The sequence below is a fragment of the Acartia tonsa genome, chromosome 8 (genome assembly GCF_053477335.1).
Source record: "Acartia tonsa isolate MP-2025a chromosome 8, ASM5347733v1, whole genome shotgun sequence".
Classification (NCBI taxonomy): domain Eukaryota; kingdom Metazoa; phylum Arthropoda; class Copepoda; order Calanoida; family Acartiidae; genus Acartia; species Acartia tonsa.
In genome coordinates this window covers 44,456,522-44,474,671 of record NC_137267.1, presented here as the reverse complement: position 1 = coordinate 44,474,671, position 18,150 = coordinate 44,456,522, and the positions used below count along the sequence as shown (strand labels likewise).

The following is an 18,150-nucleotide window of genomic DNA, read 5'->3' as shown; positions in this document are numbered from 1 at the left end:
CGACATAGAACGGATGCACTACGTGTTGCGCCACAGTCTCGTGTTATTCTAACCTTATTGTGATGGCAATGAGTTTATAATAACTCTCATCCTCTTCAGATTCTATGTTTGCTCTTTCCAATGCTTGTTCAAAACACTGCAGAGCTTCCTAAACACATTAATGGATTTATTATTACTTGGATATTACACCAGATTATCATGTACTCGTGTAGAATGAAACTTGTAGCTTGCTAAAATAAAGAACTCCCTAAACCCTCCCTCCTACTGGAGGAACGAAACACATCCAATAGGTTCAGTTTTTCTACAGCTGAGAAGTTAGTAACATTGACAATGTGATTTTATGTATGTCTGTAGCAAAGGATCTACCTTAATGCTGAACCAATGTGGTTCTAATTAACAATGAAGCTTATCATAGGTCCAGGAAAGGTTTATTAATAGTTAGGGGGATATCGCCTCTAGAAAAAGGTCATCCCCCCCTCTCCCCAAAAAAATATTTCTTTCGATTTCCAGGCCTTTTTCTCATGTTTTCTTAAGGACTCTGGGGCACAGTAGAAAGAGGCCTCTGAGGGCGTAGCCGCTGGTAAAAGAAACAATACCTCATGTTTTCCTATTCTGTAATACAATGATCCAACGTTGTTCAGGATTTCAGGTGGAATTTCAGCTTTAATCTAAATAAAGTAAGATTTAATTATCGTAATCTAAAAGCTCTACTTTAGAAAGGAAGATTTATAACTAATTTGGGGAAGGGTTTCTCCACTCACCGAAGAGAAATCGCAACTAGAAAAATGCCCCCCCCCCCCCCCCCACCCACCAAAAAATATAAACATTTTCTTTTCTATTTTTTATTAAAGGTGATTTAGCTAACCGCTGAACTGATTGTGATTTTTAGGGGAAAACCTAATGGTCCTGTGGCTATTTTCAGGGGGGGGGGGATTGAAGACTATGGCATTATTCAACCCCCCACCCCCACTCAAAAAACTGATATTAAGACTGACGTATATGAATTAAATAAAGTTACGGAACTATTCACCTTCTCTTTAAGAATATTAGTGGCTGTACTGTAGCTCTTCAGGCTCTCATTCACATCAGTCTGTTCCAATATTTGTGCGTATTCAATCCAGGCCTCAACGTCTTCGGGAAATTGTTCCGTCACCTTTTTCAAATGGTTGATGGCGATTTTCCTTAAAAATATCAAATGCTATCATTCACAGGAAGGGAGGGGACATTGGACTGTTTATTATACTGGTACTCAAAGTTTTAGTAGTATTAAATTATCTTAATGGTTGGCACAAAAACTTTGAGTAATTTTAACGAATGTTAGTTCCACACTTATTGTGTCAAAATTTTCAATCTAAAAAAGAGGAGTTTTGTTTACCATTATTGGTATGTGTCGTTTATGTGAGCCTTGAGATCTCGCGAAAGATAAAATGATTAGGTTATTCTTTTCATGGAAGCTTCAATTTTAAGATTACTATTTAACGTGAGATCCTTAGAGGTTCAGGTGTTTGAGACAATTAAACATCTGGTTAGTGGCAAAGCTACTCTTTAATTCGAAATGTCCGTCCGTCTGTCCGTAAGACACATAATTTTTGTCTTGGTTTAAACACATGCTCTTTAAATCTCCTTGTCAATATTCTTATCCATGTTTTTTGAGCTTGGCTACTTATGGATGTTGCCATCCTTGTTACTTTAAAAAAGGTACCTTTTTTCTTCGTTCTCACTGTTGGCATACAAAGACCCTAAAATCTTCATGGTCTCATAATTGCCAGGCTGTGCTTTCAGCACCTTTTCAAAACAGATTGCGGCATTTTCCGTGTCGCCGCGGTAGATGTACATCTGGCCCAGGCCGAAGTGGGGCAGGGAAAAGTTGGAGGCGGCGAACTGGGTAGCCTGATAAAAAGGGGGACATAAGTTCTTCAATTACGGCTAAAACAACCTGTCTATTTATCTATCTTCCTGACAATCTATCTATATACCTGATAATAATACTATAGAAAGCCTGATCATAGTCCTGCGGAACATGGAAGCACCTGGCTAGCTCCTGGTACAACTATCAATCTATCAATCTTCCTAAATATCTATCTATCTATCTATATACCTGATAATAATACTAGAAAGCCTGATCATACTCATAGTCCTGCTGAACATGGAAGCACCTAGCTAGCTGGTTAAACTATATTTTTATCAATCTTCCTAAATATCTATCTATCTATCTATATACCTGATAATAATACTGGAAAGCCTGATCATAGTCCTGCTGAACATGGAAGCACCTGGCTAGCTGGTACAACTATCCATCTATCTATCTTCCTAAATATCTATCCATCTCTATACCTGATAATAATACTGGAAAGCCTGATCATAGTCCTGCTGAACATGGAAGCACCTGGCTAGCTGGTACAACTATCCATCTATCTATCTTCCTAAATATCTATCTATCTCTATACCTGATAATAATACTGGAAAGCCTGATCATAGTCCTGCTGAACATGGAAGCACCTGGCTAGCTCCTGGTATAACTATCCATCTATCTATCTTCCTAAATATCTATCTATCTATCTCTATACCTGATAATAATACTGGAAAGCCTGATCATAGTCCTGCTGAACATGGAAGCACCTGGCTAGCTCCTGGTATAACTATCCATCTATCTATCTTCCTAAATATCTATCTATCTATCTCTATACCTGATAATAATACTGGAAAGCCTGATCATAGTCCTGCTGAACATGGAAGCACCTGGCTAGCTGGTACAACTATCCATCTATCTATCTTCCTAAATATCTATCTATCTCTATACCTGATAATAATACTGGAAAGCCTGATCATAGTCCTGCTGAACATGGAAGCACCTGGCTAGCTCCTGGTATAACTATCCATCTATCTATCTTCCTAAATATCTATCTATCTATCTCTATACCTGATAATAATACTGGAAAGCCTGATCATAGTCCTGCTGAACATGGAAGCACCTGGCTAGCTCCTGGTATAACTATCCATCTATCTATCTTCCTAAATATCTTTTTATCTATCTATATACCTGATAATAATACTGGAAAGCCTGATCATAGTCCTGCTGAACATGGAAGCACCTGGCTAGCTCCTGGTATAACTATCCATCTATCTATCTTCCTAAATATCTTTTTATCTATCTATATACCTGATAATAATACTGGAAAGCCTGATCATAGTCCTGCTGAACATGGAAGCACCTGGCTAGCTGATAGCAGCTTTCAGCTCTCATGTACTCGTTCTCTGTGTTGTGGAAGGCGTGCAGAGCAAGATGTTGAACCTTAAATAATATAATGAATAGAATATACCTGGATGGACAGAAAGAAAATGGTAATTTAAGTTCTAACATGGATATCATTTATTGGTCAGTTTATCCATCCAATAGGATAGGTGGAGATATGGTATAGGTATCAGATAATCAGTCGTAATATCCAAGTAGTAATAAATCCATTTAAACAAGGTATTTTATTTACCCTTCATATTTTCATATCAGCTTGTTATTGTTGCCCTACCCATGGACCTGATAGCATTTGTTTTGCAATGAAAGTCAGGGATCCAGACGGATAAAACAATGGCTTATAAATTGATGTACATCCTCAAATTACCACGTCTGTAGAATAGCGGTTGAAACGTATGAACACTCAACTAAATGAATCAACCAATCAAAATTATATATAGGCCCCCAAAGTAAATAAGCCAACAAAAAAGAAAACACTAATATAAAAATTGAAGGACTAGTTACATGAACAGCCCAATGTGCCCTTCCTCCCTGAATAGAGGTACGTACCTTGTGGTAATCTTTCTTGAAAAAGAAATGGTTGGCTAGATGGTTGAGAACCATAGGGTTCTGAGGTTCGATACCGTACGCTTTACTCAGCTTTTGGACACCGTCCCTGATTGATAAAAATGCATTATATTAATGGACTTTTTATTACTTGGATGTTACACCAGATTTTGATGTTCTCTAATAAAGAAAAACTCGCAACAGGCTAAACTAACGATCCCCTCACACTGGAAGAACGAACTGGCCAATAAATGAGTTCCATGTTAGCAAGCTAAATTGACGACAATTTCCCCCCGTTTTAATATCCACGAATATTCTACATCCATTTTTGTATTAGAAGCTTAAAATTTTGATAACTGCTAGTCCAATTATGTTGTCCATCGACTTGAAAATATCTTAGAATGGCTTTAGCCTAATTTCCAGAAACCCCATACCTCCCTAAAAAGGCTAAAAGTAAATCAACTGTTTCATAATAATAAAATATTATAGCATTGTTTTCCTAATGTTTTCAGGTTCTTGGCTGTTCAGTTTCAGGATGGCAATTCCAACCATTGCTCCAACACAATCTAAAACAAGGATGGCATCATTAATAAGTAGCAAAGCACAAAAAGTAAGGAAATGGATACAAAAGACAAAGTGAGTTGTAGAGCAGAAGTTCAATTCTCATAACAAAGGATAAAAAAATATAAAACCATAAAAAGAACGTCACTAAACCTTAGAAAAATAAGGTTTATGTCTTTTGAAGCATGACTGATAGACAGACAAACATGGCAATGTATAGATTAGATGCGCATATGACATAGAAGTCTTCAAAATTAGTTTTCATAAAGAATTCGCCAAATCTTATTTCATGATTGAGGCATAAACGCAGATCATTGGAATGACTGGAAATTATTTCTACTTAAATTTTTATTAGTTTAATATGATTTGATGATCAATATATTGATGTACATCCCCAATGATAATACACAAAATTACCCCTTCTGTAGATTACAACTTTGGGATCTACTGTAATAAACAGCCCAATGTCCCCTCCCTCCCTGTTTTTTTGATACATTGTACTTACTTGCATCAAGCTCCAGTGCCCTTTCAAAGGCCAGCTTTGCCTTCTCCATGTTGCCCAACTTGAGGAAACAGTGCCCCATGCCGAGCCTTACGTCGGCCGGACACCTGGGGTTGGAACGTAGAGCCTGAAATGGAATTCTTAAATAAATCCTTATACAGTGTTTTTTTTATGAGCACTTTTTTGAAAGCAATTTTACCCCACTTATAGTTATCAGAATTTAATGATTAATGGCTTATTTTCTTCGTTTTTTAAGGGAAATTATGAAACAACCAAAAAAAATTACAGTTTTTGTTGAAAAAGTACAGTAAAGTTGAAAATTAAAAACTTAGGTGACAACATCTAAAAATGGTTTTAGCGCATTTTTCTTATGCTCAAAATTGGATTTTCAGTAGTCGACTTTGGGGGGCCAGTACTTTCTCCCTGGTTGAGATATGGCCTTCAAACTTTGACCTATTCTAGTACATGTCCCCAATAGTATCTGTATAAATTTATAGCTCTATATCTCAACTTTGAAGCGTTTTGCAGCCATTCTTGCAAAAGGTAGAATATTTGAACATAAGAAAAATGCGCTAAAACCATTTTTAGATGTTGACACCTAAGTTTTTAATTTTCAACTTTACTGTACTTTTTCAACAAAACTGTAATTTTTTTGGTTGTTTCATAATTTCCCTTAAAAAACGAAGAAAATAAGCCATTAATCATTAAATTCTGATAACTAAAAGTGGGGTAAAATTGCTTTCAAAAAAGTGCTCATAAAAAAAAAAACACTGTATAAAAATAACAAGATCTGTAAGTGTGTGTATGTCTGTGCCGAAGGATCTCTTAAACAGCTTCTTATTGATCCTGGTAGGGTTTATAACTATTTTAGGGAAAGATACCACTACCCTCGCAAGAGAAATCGCCCCTGGTCCTTAAATAAAGTAACAGAAACAAAGTAAAGAACTACAATTAAGATCAAATGTCTTTGTATTTTCGCATTTATTACCAGTAAGATCTCGTAAACGGCTGGATAAATCGCTCTGATGTTTATCATCGGTCGATCTTTCTAAGACATGTTTAAGGCTATTTTTCACAGTTATTTAATGTAAAAGACTAATCATCTATTTATCTCTTTGGGTGCCAATTTTATCAAAAAAAAAAAAATTAACTGTTACCTTTTTATAATAAGCCAGAGCATTTTTATAGTCTTTCTTGTTAAAAGCAATACATGCTTTACCTAAAAATATATTAACTTTTTATTTTCATATCTTTAATGTCAATAATAATATAAATCTATTTTTTAAGAACCCAGGGGTGTATATTTTGCACACGATTAATTTTTCCCCAGCTTCAAAATATTTAATTTTTTCCCCAAAAAATGGAGAAATTATTTCAGTACTATTTATTTTACTCTTTTTCTACCCCCCTTTTTTTTACAGAAAGACAGAAGGACAACGTTCTTCTTTGTATTTTAATGTATCATAAGCTTGTTCTTGCTGCTCTAATTATAGATATTAACCCTTGTTCCTACAACACTTACCTAACAAGCTAGGGATATTAGCATTATTCTGAGACAAGACAAAATCAAACTGTTGGTTGGCCTGTTCCATCTTATCTCCCTCCAGCAGGCAGAAGTATGCCCTGCCAAGCAGATGGTTCTGATCGTACATAAGAATTTTGTCAGCTGTTGTGTACAAGATTGTGGCCTTGACAAACAACTCTCGCTTCTTGTCACGATTCTTCTCCTTGTTGCCCTCCTAGAAATTAAAATCAAATTACAAAGGATCACAACATCCATTAAGACGATGCTCTAATATTGGACGGTATAAAAAAACGAAATAAACACATTTTTAGATTTAATATTGGATATGCTTAAATCTTTATAATATTGTACTAGTTGTTCAAGGAATCATTATTTCAAGAATGTATAAAATAAATAAAAGGCTGTTTATATGTCTATGCAGTGAGATCTCGCTAACCGACAAATATTATTTCCTTTACAGTAAACTTTTGTGTCCCCCTTATCTATCCATTTTTAACTGTCTTCAGGGCGCAGCCGCTTGTAATCACAAGAATTGCAAGGCGGTAATTAAGGAATGAAACACAAATCTTGCCAGAATTTATTTCCAGCAATGCTCTGAAACCGATTAATATCCGCTGGGTTAGAACCGGTTCTCAGTCATACTGAAAAATCATGTATAGCATCCTATTACAGTCAATTTTTCACAAATATTATATTAAAACAAAATAATACTAGTTTTGTTTGCCCTGGCCGTTTGGGCTATCAAAACTGGTTTAAACTTTAGATTTTTAAATTTCAATATCCGCGGATAGCTGACTATAATAACATGCGACAAATAACTATTATTTCTTACCTGGGCAAAAAATGCGGCAAGCATGTCGTATGCATTCATCAACTCTTGTTCAAAGTTCTCAGATCTGTTGTCCTTGTTATCCAAAGAAGCGTTCACTATTTTCACAAAATCATCCTTCCTTCCCTGATTAATAATAAAGCTACAATAAAGTTTATACGAACTTTTTAATTTACAGATAAATTTAATTTACAGATTAATATCCGCTGGATTATAACCGGTTCTAATTCTCAGTCATATCTTGAAAACTCATGTATAGCAGATTACAGATATTTTTCTACGAATAATCAAATAAAAATCAAAAAATGAATACTACGGGGCTAACAAAATTGGTTTCAATCTAACATTTTTTTATTTTCATATCCGCGGAAACCTGTCTATAATACAATGCGATAATTGACCGTTTCTTGCCCACATGTTCAAGAACTTAAAGCGACACAGGAGTGATTTAATTGTCTACTAATTTAGACGAAAATTTTTGTGATGATTCCCTAATAAATATACAATCATCATTTACTCTATAATTCTCCTCGTCAGTCCGTATATAATAGGGTGGGTTCATATCGGAATTTGACAAAGCAGGGATATGCAACAGATAAAATTAACCTTAAAAACATTTCTGACCGAAAAAGAATTTTAAAAAATTGAGTTTTAGAACACGACCACTTAATTCATTACTTATTAGTATGCAAAGACGACATTCAAATCTTTTTTTGAATCAGAACTATGGCTTCATGGTGCTCCCTGGAAAGACCTTGAGGAGCTGAATCAGGAACTTTTGTCCGTTTCGAAATATCTCGTTCCTAGCCTTAGAAATCACTAAAAAACCAAAAAATTTTAAGGTTTATTGAGAATTGTCCAATTTGTATAGGTTTTTTAGATTTTCTCAGGCTAGGAACGAGATTTTTTGAAACGGACAAAAGTTCCTGACGCAGCTCCTCAAGGCTTTTCCAGGGAGCACCATGAAGCCATAGTTCTTATTCAATAAATTTTTTACTCCCATTTACAAATAGCTATACAATTTAATGTCTGGTCGTCAGCGGTTTTAAGACTTAGGATAAAGGGAGGGGGCGAAAGTGACACTTTTTGAAACCAAAACTAAAAGTTAAAGGAACTCAACTAAAAAAAGTTACAGGTCTGACATTTTGCATGGCAGTTGATTTTTAGGGGTACAATATGGAACTGTAAAGAAACGGCGTCGCAACCGCCGAAAACCGCCGAGAAAAGGCAAAAAAAAATTCGGCGGGAAACGGCGGTTTTTTGGCGGCTGCGCCGCCGTTTCTTCGCAGTTCCATATTTTACCCCTATAAAGCAACTGCCATGCAAAATCTCAGACCTGTAACTCTTTTTTTAGTTGAGTTCCTTTGTTGACTTTTAGTTTTGGTTTCAAAAAGTGTCACTTTCACCTCCCCCCTTTTAAATCATCCAGAGGTGTATTATATCTATATAAATTGAGTGCAGATCCCCGCTTTGGCCTCAGAAAAAAAAGTCCAAAATCGACCCACCCTAGTATATAACAAAAATGAGAAGGTATTTCTGTGGGGGAAATATAAAAAAAACTCCTCTTCTTTAAGAGATAAGCTTCTGATATTCGAATTAATGAGAATTCACTTTATAGCCCGCCTTATTACTCATATAAAACGTATTTTTAATTTTGTAATTAGCCACATAAAGATGTTGTCAACCTAGTCTAAACACATATTGAATCCTAAAATATTTATCTAGGTAAGTTAGTTGGTCTGTAATGCACTCTAATCACAACACACAATAATAAAAAACTTACCTGTCTAAAATATTCCCTTCCAAGAGTGTTCCATAACCGCAGCGGGGCTTTTTCCTAAAGAAGGGTTCAATGAGTGGCAAAAACTTTTATTGAATTTTGATTTGTTGGTTCATTGGGTTTAGTGTCCAAACGTTTTAACCACTTATTGTAATCTACAAAAGGGGTAATTTCTATTTTCATAATTGAGGTTGTACATCAATTTATCGGCCATAGTCTTTTCTTTTTAGATCCCTGTCTGATATATAATGAATTTGTCCGTCCGTCTAAAGAAGAATAACAAATATATCATTTACTTAGCTTTTCGCACTATTATGAACATAATTATCCTTCTTGTAATGGATATAGAATATACGTGGATATAATGACAGGGGAAAATTTAGGTTCCTTATATAGACATAATTAATTGGTCAGTTCATGCATCCAATAAGACGGGAGGGGTATGGATGTTGGGATCATTATCTAAGCCAGCTGCGAGTATCACTTTATCAGAGTACATGAAAACCTGGTGCATCCAAGTAATAAAATATCGATTCTTGTTGTTACTAATTAAAATACGTGTACCTGTTGGAGAATGTTAAGAATCTCGTCCGAATCTGGGAGATCATCCAGCTGGATCTCAATCACCTCCTCTCCGTCCTTCAACGGTATCTCCAAGGTGCCCATGATGATGCTTTCGGGGCTGACGAGTTCGAGACCCCTGGTAGATTACAAGTCAACCGCCTAAGTGTTGACCACTTTTTCTCTCAAGGCACTGTTACATAAGACAATTCAACAATTAACATTAAATAAGGGCCAGGCGGATGTTTAAGTTTTTCAAAACCCACCGAATAAAAGAAGAAAAATATTTTCTACTTAGTTGTGTCATCACTTCAGAAGATGTTTCAAAACATCAGAACAGCAATTTGTAAAACATCACTGAATAAATGGATGTAAAATATAGGTTGATAATATGACAGGGGAATATTTGTCGTCAATTTAGGTTGCTAACATGGAAAACAACGGTCACTTGGTTCATCCAATAGGAAAGAAGGGGATAAATCAAAGGGATGGATGGGGGGTATCGTTATTTAGCCAGCTACATGTTCCACATTACTAGAGTACATGAAAATCTGGTGTAAGATCCAAGTAATAATAAATCCATAACTGAAAACCCTTTCCACTTTGCTTTTCTAATCTTTACCCCCTTTCATTTGCTATTTTGTCGAAATGCTATCTATGCGAAAGTAATGTACATCGTTGATAAGAGATTTTTTTCTTCCATAATAATTATTTTGTTATTGTTAGCTTTGTCCATTCCTAGATTAAAATAATTCCCGTGCCTCTACTCTATAATTTGACTTAGAACATATTAAGAATCTGAAAGAAATACAATAATAATAGCACAGGTTTCAATATCACTTTCATTTTGTAATGGTCAGGTACACTTAGTCAGTGCTAGAATATTTAGATTAAGTCGGGAGCACAAAGAAGGGCAAATTTATCGACCGCTACAAAAGTAGCTAACTGCACATGATACAAATAACAATGGCTTTACTCACAAGGCCTACAGAAAAAAACATTCAACAGTGCTGGAAAATCTTACTGCTAAAATTTTACGCACATTTTCTATGAGAATAGACCAATATAAGTGATTTATCTAGGTAGCTTAGTGGGAGGTAGGTATCATAGACCAAATAACAACCTAAGTACGGATTTCTAGTTAAAAGAAGAAAACGTGATCTTGGACTAGAGGTGGATTATTCTGATAACTATTGCATTAATAGAAGAATTAAAATATATCTTAAGTATTTAATCTTTACCTTTATTATTTTAAGTTTCCTAAAATTCAGAGTGTTTTAAAAATTTCTGTTTTAAAGTTGGTTTTTAAAAACATCTGATAATAGTCCAAATAACTTGTGTGTTTTAGAGAATCCACCTGGGTAAAATGTTACATTGTTGTTTTGTGGCGAGTCACAATTCTTTTGTTGGTTCTTTTCCCTTTGCACTATTTGATCCTAGGTATTTCAGATTAATTGTTGTAGGCCAGATGTATGTGGGTCAAAGCCATTTAAAAAGCAAAAAAACATTTTCATATTCCCGACTTAATCTTAATTTCTCTAGTTACATACATATCACAGAAAATTTTGAAAACTTAAGCCAAAATTTCTAAATTAGAATATTCACAATTATTGGTACATGATAAAACTAAGGAGTCAACACAATTAATTTTAACAAATGATGACTAAATGACAATAACAATTAAAAATAGTTTGAGATCACTGGAATTTTGTAATTCTAAAAAATGAGTTTATATTAGGTAAGTACGTTATAGTCTATCAATATTAAGGTCATGATAGATATTTATCTCATTGTATCATAGACAACAGTCCACGGATGTTAAAAAAAACTATGGGATTAAAACCAGTTTTGTTCACCCAGAGGGCCAAAAGGCCAGGGCTAACAAAACTGGTAATGATTCTAGGGAAAAAAAATTAGCAATCAATGTTTTATTCCTCTGTATCCATTTCATGACTAAGTCTGAGATTGGGACAGCTGTCGTTTTTCTTTCCAAATGCCTTTATGGTCATGCGCACTCCTGTCAAAAGAACTTTACTTACAAATCTGCTAACAATGAAATCTATCTGTGTAACCCAATTTATGTTTTTATTCTGCACAGGCTTTGCTTTGCCCCCCCCCCCCCCCCCAACAATTAGTTATTTCCTCCAAGGAGGGGGAAAATGGAAAAATATTTTCAGTGCTGTCTATATTATTCATTTTTCTCTCTCCCACTTATTTTTCTTATATTTAAGGCGTTGATACAGAAGACCAAATTACAAAATTTAGGTCTTTTGTCAGATAAGGTCTTTTGTAGCAATGCCACGCTTAGTTTCACTACTTGTGTACTTAAAAACCCTTAATGTTTTCCTAGTTTGGTAAGGATTGATTTAAGGTGCTCTTTCGACTCCTTGCACAGCTGATCACAGTCATCATCCTTTCCCTCCTCCAGTAGGTCTAGCACGTCACTCAACTCACTAACAAGGGTGACACATCCATGAGTATTGAATAACAAACAAATCATGAATGGAAAAACAGGAATAGTGAGTTATAAAGCAGATATTAATTGTTCCGTTTTCATAAAAAAAAGAGAATAATATGAGATGAAATATAAGAATCAAGAAACCTTTAGAAAAATAAGCACACATATCTATAGCATTGAAGCATGACTGACAGACCGACGGACAAACAAAAAAACTGGATGATACTGGTTCATGGAATCTTCACCAAAAATCTATCTTAATTAGCAGCCGAGAAAATCACATTTCCCTTAAACGTTAAGGAGGGATAAAAGGAATCATAGATTAGCTAAGCAAATAAAATATTTTCAACAGCAATTTGTCATAAAATATATTTTTAACATATTACCTAGTTAAAGCTTTCCAAACTGCTCTCAGTAAGAGTAGATTGGCACTTTGAGGAATGTGGCCGAGCAATTCATCTAGCCATGTAAACACAGGTTCTAGGCTACGTTTAAACCTAGAAAATATAAATACATCAAAAGTAGTTAAATGTGTGTCTACTTTTTACAAAGTCTATTCAAACCTCTCAAATAAGTTGTCCAACTTTTCTATTATTATTGGCGAAATTCTAAAAGTATTTTTTGCCAGGGATTTATATTCAGCAAGGAAGGGAACATTGGACTGTTTATTACATAAGTCCCAGCTGATACCAAAAGAGAAATTAATTCGGAAACAAATCACGAAACCTATACGTGTTTTTCAGCTGTCGTTGGGGGCAACACACCGTAAAATTGACGACATATCCATTTACCCCCGAAATATTATTTTAGATTTTTTGGCTTGTTGGTTATACCTTATACCTGCATTAGTCCACTAAGTTATCCCTTTAGATCCCTGATATTATGATACTTAGTGTGGAAGGAGGATAGTATGGAAATTACATAGCCTATTTTTTTAGGTTGGGGTTTAGGTTCAGCGAAGATTAAATATTGTTATTAGCTTTTCTATTACTAGCGGCCAGGGTTTCGGATCCGCATTGATTGTATGCGGATCCGGATCCTCAAAATTTGGTCAGTGCGGATCCGGATCCTTGACAATAAAAATAAAATCACCAAATTTTTCAAAAAATTTTTATTCTTTAATTCGAAGTCAAAAATACTTTTAATTTTCAAGTCTGAACCTAAACCTTAAAGATTGGCTCTCATCAAGAGAATGTCTGAGATTTTATATAAATTTAGGTAGATTTTTCCATTTTTTCCGCATTTTTTTGAGTCCAAGGATCCGGATCCGCATTTTTTTTCGGATCCGGATCCGGATCCTTGGACTCAAAAATATGCGGATCCTTGCGGATCCGGATCCGAAACCCTGCTAGCGGCAGCGCCCTTAGCATCTAAGGACTTTGTACTCAAAGGGGTAGCTAGGGGACAGAAAAGATCCTAAAACAATTACCAACAATTCTTAAATATGAAAATTTAAATAGTCTAAAACCATCCCGGGACCTAAGTGAGGCTTCCCTAAAATGAAGAACTTCATCGGTTTATCGAAATCTTAAGCTTCAGACAAAAAAAAACCTGACTACTTTATAGTAATAGGATAATTACCTAGACTGCATGATGAACAATCCCATGAAGATCTCTGCAACAAACCGAAATGTTGCTTCTTCAATTTTCTTACGATGCCGAATATTTTCATTCACCAAGAACTTCAGATATGATTTGGTTACCTACAAAAATATTTTATTCATTCAATTTTTGAAATTTATTACAAGTTTCTAGTAAAAAGGGATGGGAAAGAGTTTTGAAGGTGCAAATCGACCATGATATAAAAACTGTAGGACAAAAGTCAAAAAACAAAACGGCTGGTTACCCTCCGAAATAAATCTAAAACTCACTTGTGGACCAGCAAGAAGTAGAAAGCTACCCTGGTTTTCTGGAGCCCAATTGTTGTTAGAAATGATGAACATGATTATTGTCACAATCATATCTTTGTACTTTGGCATCCTGGATAAAGCCAATACAGATTTCGCCAACGCGCCATATCTAAATAAGCGATAAATATCAAAGTGGGCGTCGTAGAACAATTTTAAAATAGCCTAAAACCAACCTAAGACTAAGGGTCAGTTGCACGAAAAAAAAAAGCCAGATAACTAAGCTGCATAAACCACAAGTTTTGATATTTTCAAAAACTACATGATAGAAAATTGAAATCCTTCCAAAAATATACCCTATTTATGTAGTTTAAACCGTAGCAACTGTAAAAAATGTAGTGTCCTGAGTTTAAGTTCAAGTGCATTTCATGCAACTAAAACACCACTTCAAAAAAAAAACAATAGTTAAAAAAACATTCCAGGACAAGTGCAAAGATTTCCTAAAATGGAGAGCTCAATCGGTTCCGTGGTTAGTGAGCTCTTAACGGACTCACGAAAAAAAACAATCTACTTCATATAATTGGATTGATGGGAAAACCACTCGTTTAATTAAAAGTACCTGAAAGTTGCCACCCGTATGCAGGCAGGAATTGATTCAACGTTGTCCTGCCACTGCAAATTAGCGCTTGAAGATTTTTTTAACGGAGCTTTGACCAGTAACAACAACTTGGCGATTGTGTCGCAATCTCCGTCAGGTGCCAAAACTGATACAAAAGCATATTCTATAATATAAGGTTTTTTGAAGAATAAAAAAAAATAATTAAACTGGCAAATCTGATTGGGTTCTACTATCTAGGGAAGCATGGGTGGTGTCTTTGATTAAATCGACATATTGCCTGTTTGTCTGCAGCTATAGTTATGGTGAAAGCTAATCAGGGAAGATCCATAAAGTCCCCTAGGTTTTGCCCAAGTCAAGAAAATATTATTATATCAATATATGAAATTTTAAACACTGTTCATAATACTTTTTTTTCTAAAAATGAATATGCTTTCCTTGAAGCATCCGTTTGCACCAGACTTTATGGTCAAATTTTTCAGAAATTGGAGGGAAGAAAACAGCGTGTAGAAAATTGCGAAGGTTTCTCTCCCACTCCATATCATCTAAATTTTAATATTTGATTATAATATGAGATGTAAAATGTATTAATTACTTTATAAACAAATAATGAAACTAACAAATTAACTTGTTATGTAAACGATTTTAAAACAATCGGTCGAATGTTAAGAAATATAAAAAATCTAATAGGTATAAAAGATTGACTGTGCTTCTAAAAAAAGAGAATTGATTACCTCCAAACGTGTAATCATCTGCAGTAACTTGTACAACTAGATCCAGAACACTTCCTATCTCCAGCTCTATTCCACCTTCACACTTTGAAAAAAGAGGAGCACGCACAAATGTGTTCAAAGCATTCAGGCATTCCCCCTCGACCCATCCCAGCACAAACATGTGGAGCAACAGGGCGAACAGCTTACAAATCTCCAGGTTTGATTTTAATGCCATCAGCATGAATTTGTTGACAATCTGCAGTAATATTTGCACACGGTCGTTGGTAGACTTTAGCATGGTAACCCGCTTAAGCATTATGCCGAGTTCTTTGAAGTTTTTCCAAGTAAAGCTGTACAAGACTTGCTCTAGCTTTGCCTCTTCTTGCAAGTATTTAAAGATGGAATATGAAAATGTTCTGGCAGCCAAAGATAAATTTCCAAGAGATGTTAGGTCGAGATGCCGGTAAATGTGGAATAGATTTCGATGGGAAAGTGTGTTTAGATTTGCTTCTAAAATAGTTATACATGAATTAATACTAATATTATATATATAAAGGTTTTTTTTGTCTGAAGCTTTAGATCTTAGTATATACTGAACCGTTATGGTTCTCTCTTATAGGTGAGCTTCATCCCAAAGACCTTGTAATGGTTTTGGGCTATTTAATTTTCAGATTTAATTTATCTTTAAAGCTATTTTCTAGCACTTTCATATACTGAGCCCCAAGATGCTAAGGACATGACCACTTTTTGAAACCAAAAGTAAAACGTGCATGATCTCAGTCCATAAGAGAGTTATAACTCTAAAATTCGGCACAGCAGTTGCTTTTGTGAAGAACAATATGGAACTGTGAAGAAACGGCGGCGAAACCGCCGCTCCCGCCGAAAACCGCCATTTCCCGCCGATTTTTTTGCCTGTTTTGGCCAAATTAGACAGTTCTCAATCATCTGAGATAAACTTTTTTTTCTCATAAAAATTTTCCTTATATTTTCACGTGACACTTCAAACATGTCAATATTAAAAATAATTGCAAGTGTTAAATATTACAAGTGTCAAGTGAAAATATACGCGAAATTTTTATGAAAAAAAAAGTTTACCTCAGATGATTGAAAATTGTCTATTATGCATGGCGATAAAAGGCGGTGGTTTTCGGCGGGAGTGGCGGTTCCGCCGCCGTTTCTTCACAGTTCCATATTGTTCACCACAACAGCAACTGCTGTGCAGAACTTTAGAGCTGTAACTCTTTTATGGGTTGAGATCATGCACGTTTTACTTTAGGTTTCAAAAAGTTGCACATCCGCCTCCCCCCAATTTTATAATTTGATAATCTTTTGTTAATAACCCTTTTTTAACAAAGGTTTATGCTTACATCTCTACCTAAACTAGATGAATTTAATGTTTGAAGATCTCTTAATAATTTCCACCACAAGCCTCCTCCTTCGCCACCTGCATTCTGTCTATCCGACATCGTCTGAAATCATAATTTCTACATTTTAGTTGATTTCCAGGGATGGAGGGGACATTGAATTAAAAATACTCTATGAAGGTGATTGTTTTTATAAGAATCCGGAATTTATCAGTTTCAATTAGTGATGGCAATCCGTCGAATTTTTGGGCCGGATTCGGATTCCGGATTCGAATTTTTGGGCCGGATTCGGATTCCGGATTCTTAAAAGAATCCGTCAAAAAAAAGTGACAGATTCTTTGCGAATTCCGGATTCTTATTTTTGACGGATTCCGGATTCGGATTCCGAATTCTAGCAGCATTTTTAAAGGCTTTTTTAAAAATTTAAAAAATTAAGTGCTACATATGTCCTAAAAATTAATGTTCTTGGTGTTATCTATAATTCACTTCCGAGAATCGAACCAGATTTTGAAAAATTTTAAATGTAATGATGATAATCTTTGCCTTCAAAAAGCGATAGTTGAAAGAAAAAACTCAAGACGCTAATTTTAGCATACCAATTAAGAATCCGGAATCCGCTAATAAAAAACGGATTCCGGATCCGGATTATGATTCCAAAATTGACCCAAAAATTGGGCGGATTCCGGATCCGGATTGCCAACCCTAGTTTAAATGGTTGTCTTTATACACAAACTCTTTAACCATTAATCATTTCAAATTTTATTCTCTGAAGACAATAAATTTTTATTATATCCTCTTTGGATATTCGTAATATCTTTATGTCCATTTTCTTATACCTGTTCAAAATGTGTTTTTATTAAGGCAACAAAAAATGCCGGTATTAAAAAAATTTAGATTGTCTTCAAAATTAATAGCAGGTTTTAAAACTTTTGAAGGGAAATCATGAAAAATTTACTCCACAATTAAAACAAAACATTTTAAATCCAAAAAAATATAATTAAATTCACAAAAAAAAATTAACACTACAATTTTCCACGCATAGGAAAATCACTAAACTGAAATGAAAACTCAACTCAGGCAGACGACAAACGGACGTATGGCTTGTATTGTTATTATACAAGTTGCGGCATTTCCCTTGAATCAGCTGTTTTCATAAACAAAGACGACATTTATAACGTTCTTGATAATTTATAATTTTAAAAAATATACATTTTATTTTCAACTGCATTTTGGACTAACAAATAATTTATGAAAAGAAAAAGCTTATTCAACATCTTTTTTTTGCGATACTTTCATAATAATTAATGTATTATTTATGTTCTCATATACGTTTAGTTTGATTTTTTACTAGTTTTTGATTATTTCTTGTAATTAAACTTACTTATATTATTTTTTAAAAACATAAAACCTATTTTTATCAAAAATTAAATTACAATAATAAACAATTTGCACAAAAAAAAATATTTATTTTAGGAATATTTGTCCTATAACCATTATGGCGGGCCTACTCTGCAAATTTGAACCAATAGGAAAATACTTTGAATTCTTGTGACCAATCAAAAGTTTAAAATATAAAATAAACCAATAGAAAGTGATCT

General features: G+C 34.7%; 2 protein-coding genes across 3 annotated transcripts in view; both read right to left on the bottom strand.

Moving 5' to 3' along the window:
• The window catches only part of Ctr9 (RNA polymerase-associated protein Ctr9), a 28,958-nt gene extending 18,648 nt beyond the window's left edge, over positions 1 to 10,310 (bottom strand). Inside the window, exons 1-14 of the mRNA XM_080170578.1 lie at positions 10,295 to 10,310; positions 9,558 to 9,749; positions 8,997 to 9,050; positions 7,217 to 7,339; positions 6,382 to 6,598; positions 6,017 to 6,078; positions 4,863 to 4,986; positions 4,298 to 4,362; positions 3,800 to 3,907; positions 3,161 to 3,292; positions 1,703 to 1,890; positions 1,031 to 1,181; positions 597 to 668; positions 54 to 148 (exon numbers count right to left, since the gene is read on the bottom strand). Coding sequence (XP_080026704.1) covers positions 54 to 148; positions 597 to 668; positions 1,031 to 1,181; positions 1,703 to 1,890; positions 3,161 to 3,292; positions 3,800 to 3,907; positions 4,298 to 4,362; positions 4,863 to 4,986; positions 6,017 to 6,078; positions 6,382 to 6,598; positions 7,217 to 7,339; positions 8,997 to 9,050; positions 9,558 to 9,659 — 1,493 coding nt within the window. The 5' untranslated portion in view covers positions 9,660 to 9,749; positions 10,295 to 10,310. The remainder of the gene's footprint in view (positions 1 to 53; positions 149 to 596; positions 669 to 1,030; positions 1,182 to 1,702; positions 1,891 to 3,160; positions 3,293 to 3,799; positions 3,908 to 4,297; positions 4,363 to 4,862; positions 4,987 to 6,016; positions 6,079 to 6,381; positions 6,599 to 7,216; positions 7,340 to 8,996; positions 9,051 to 9,557; positions 9,750 to 10,294) is intronic.
• A 41-nt stretch (positions 10,311 to 10,351) lies between these two features.
• Positions 10,352 to 16,677, bottom strand: LOC145327060 (uncharacterized). 2 transcript variants are annotated; one of them, XM_080170579.1, is made up of 9 exons: positions 16,564 to 16,677; positions 15,210 to 15,698; positions 14,915 to 15,020; positions 14,479 to 14,625; positions 13,884 to 14,031; positions 13,594 to 13,715; positions 12,399 to 12,509; positions 11,903 to 12,007; positions 10,352 to 11,573 (listed from the first exon to the last, which is right to left on the bottom strand). In XM_080170579.1, the coding sequence occupies exons 1-9, from the start codon at positions 16,652 to 16,654 to the stop codon at positions 11,483 to 11,485; spliced, it is 1,410 nt and encodes a 469-aa protein (XP_080026705.1). In that variant the 5' UTR covers positions 16,655 to 16,677; the 3' UTR covers positions 10,352 to 11,482. The 2 variants fall into 2 exon arrangements, with proteins under 2 accessions (XP_080026705.1, XP_080026706.1); XM_080170580.1 differs by having other exon boundaries at positions 11,943 to 12,007.
• Positions 16,678 to 18,150: the final 1,473 nt, after the last annotated feature.

Coding starts and splice junctions, on each gene's coding strand:
- LOC145327060 (XM_080170579.1), bottom strand. CDS start 16,654: ATGTCGGATAGACAGAATGCAGGTGGCGAAGGAGGAGGCTTGTGGTGG. Junction 13,716..13,883: donor TACTTCTTGCTGGTCCACAA/GTGAGTTTTAGA, acceptor ATATTTTTGTAG/GTAACCAAATCATATCTGAA. Junction 12,510..13,593: donor TTGTTCATCATGCAGTCTAG/GTAATTATCCTA, acceptor TATATTTTCTAG/GTTTAAACGTAGCCTAGAAC.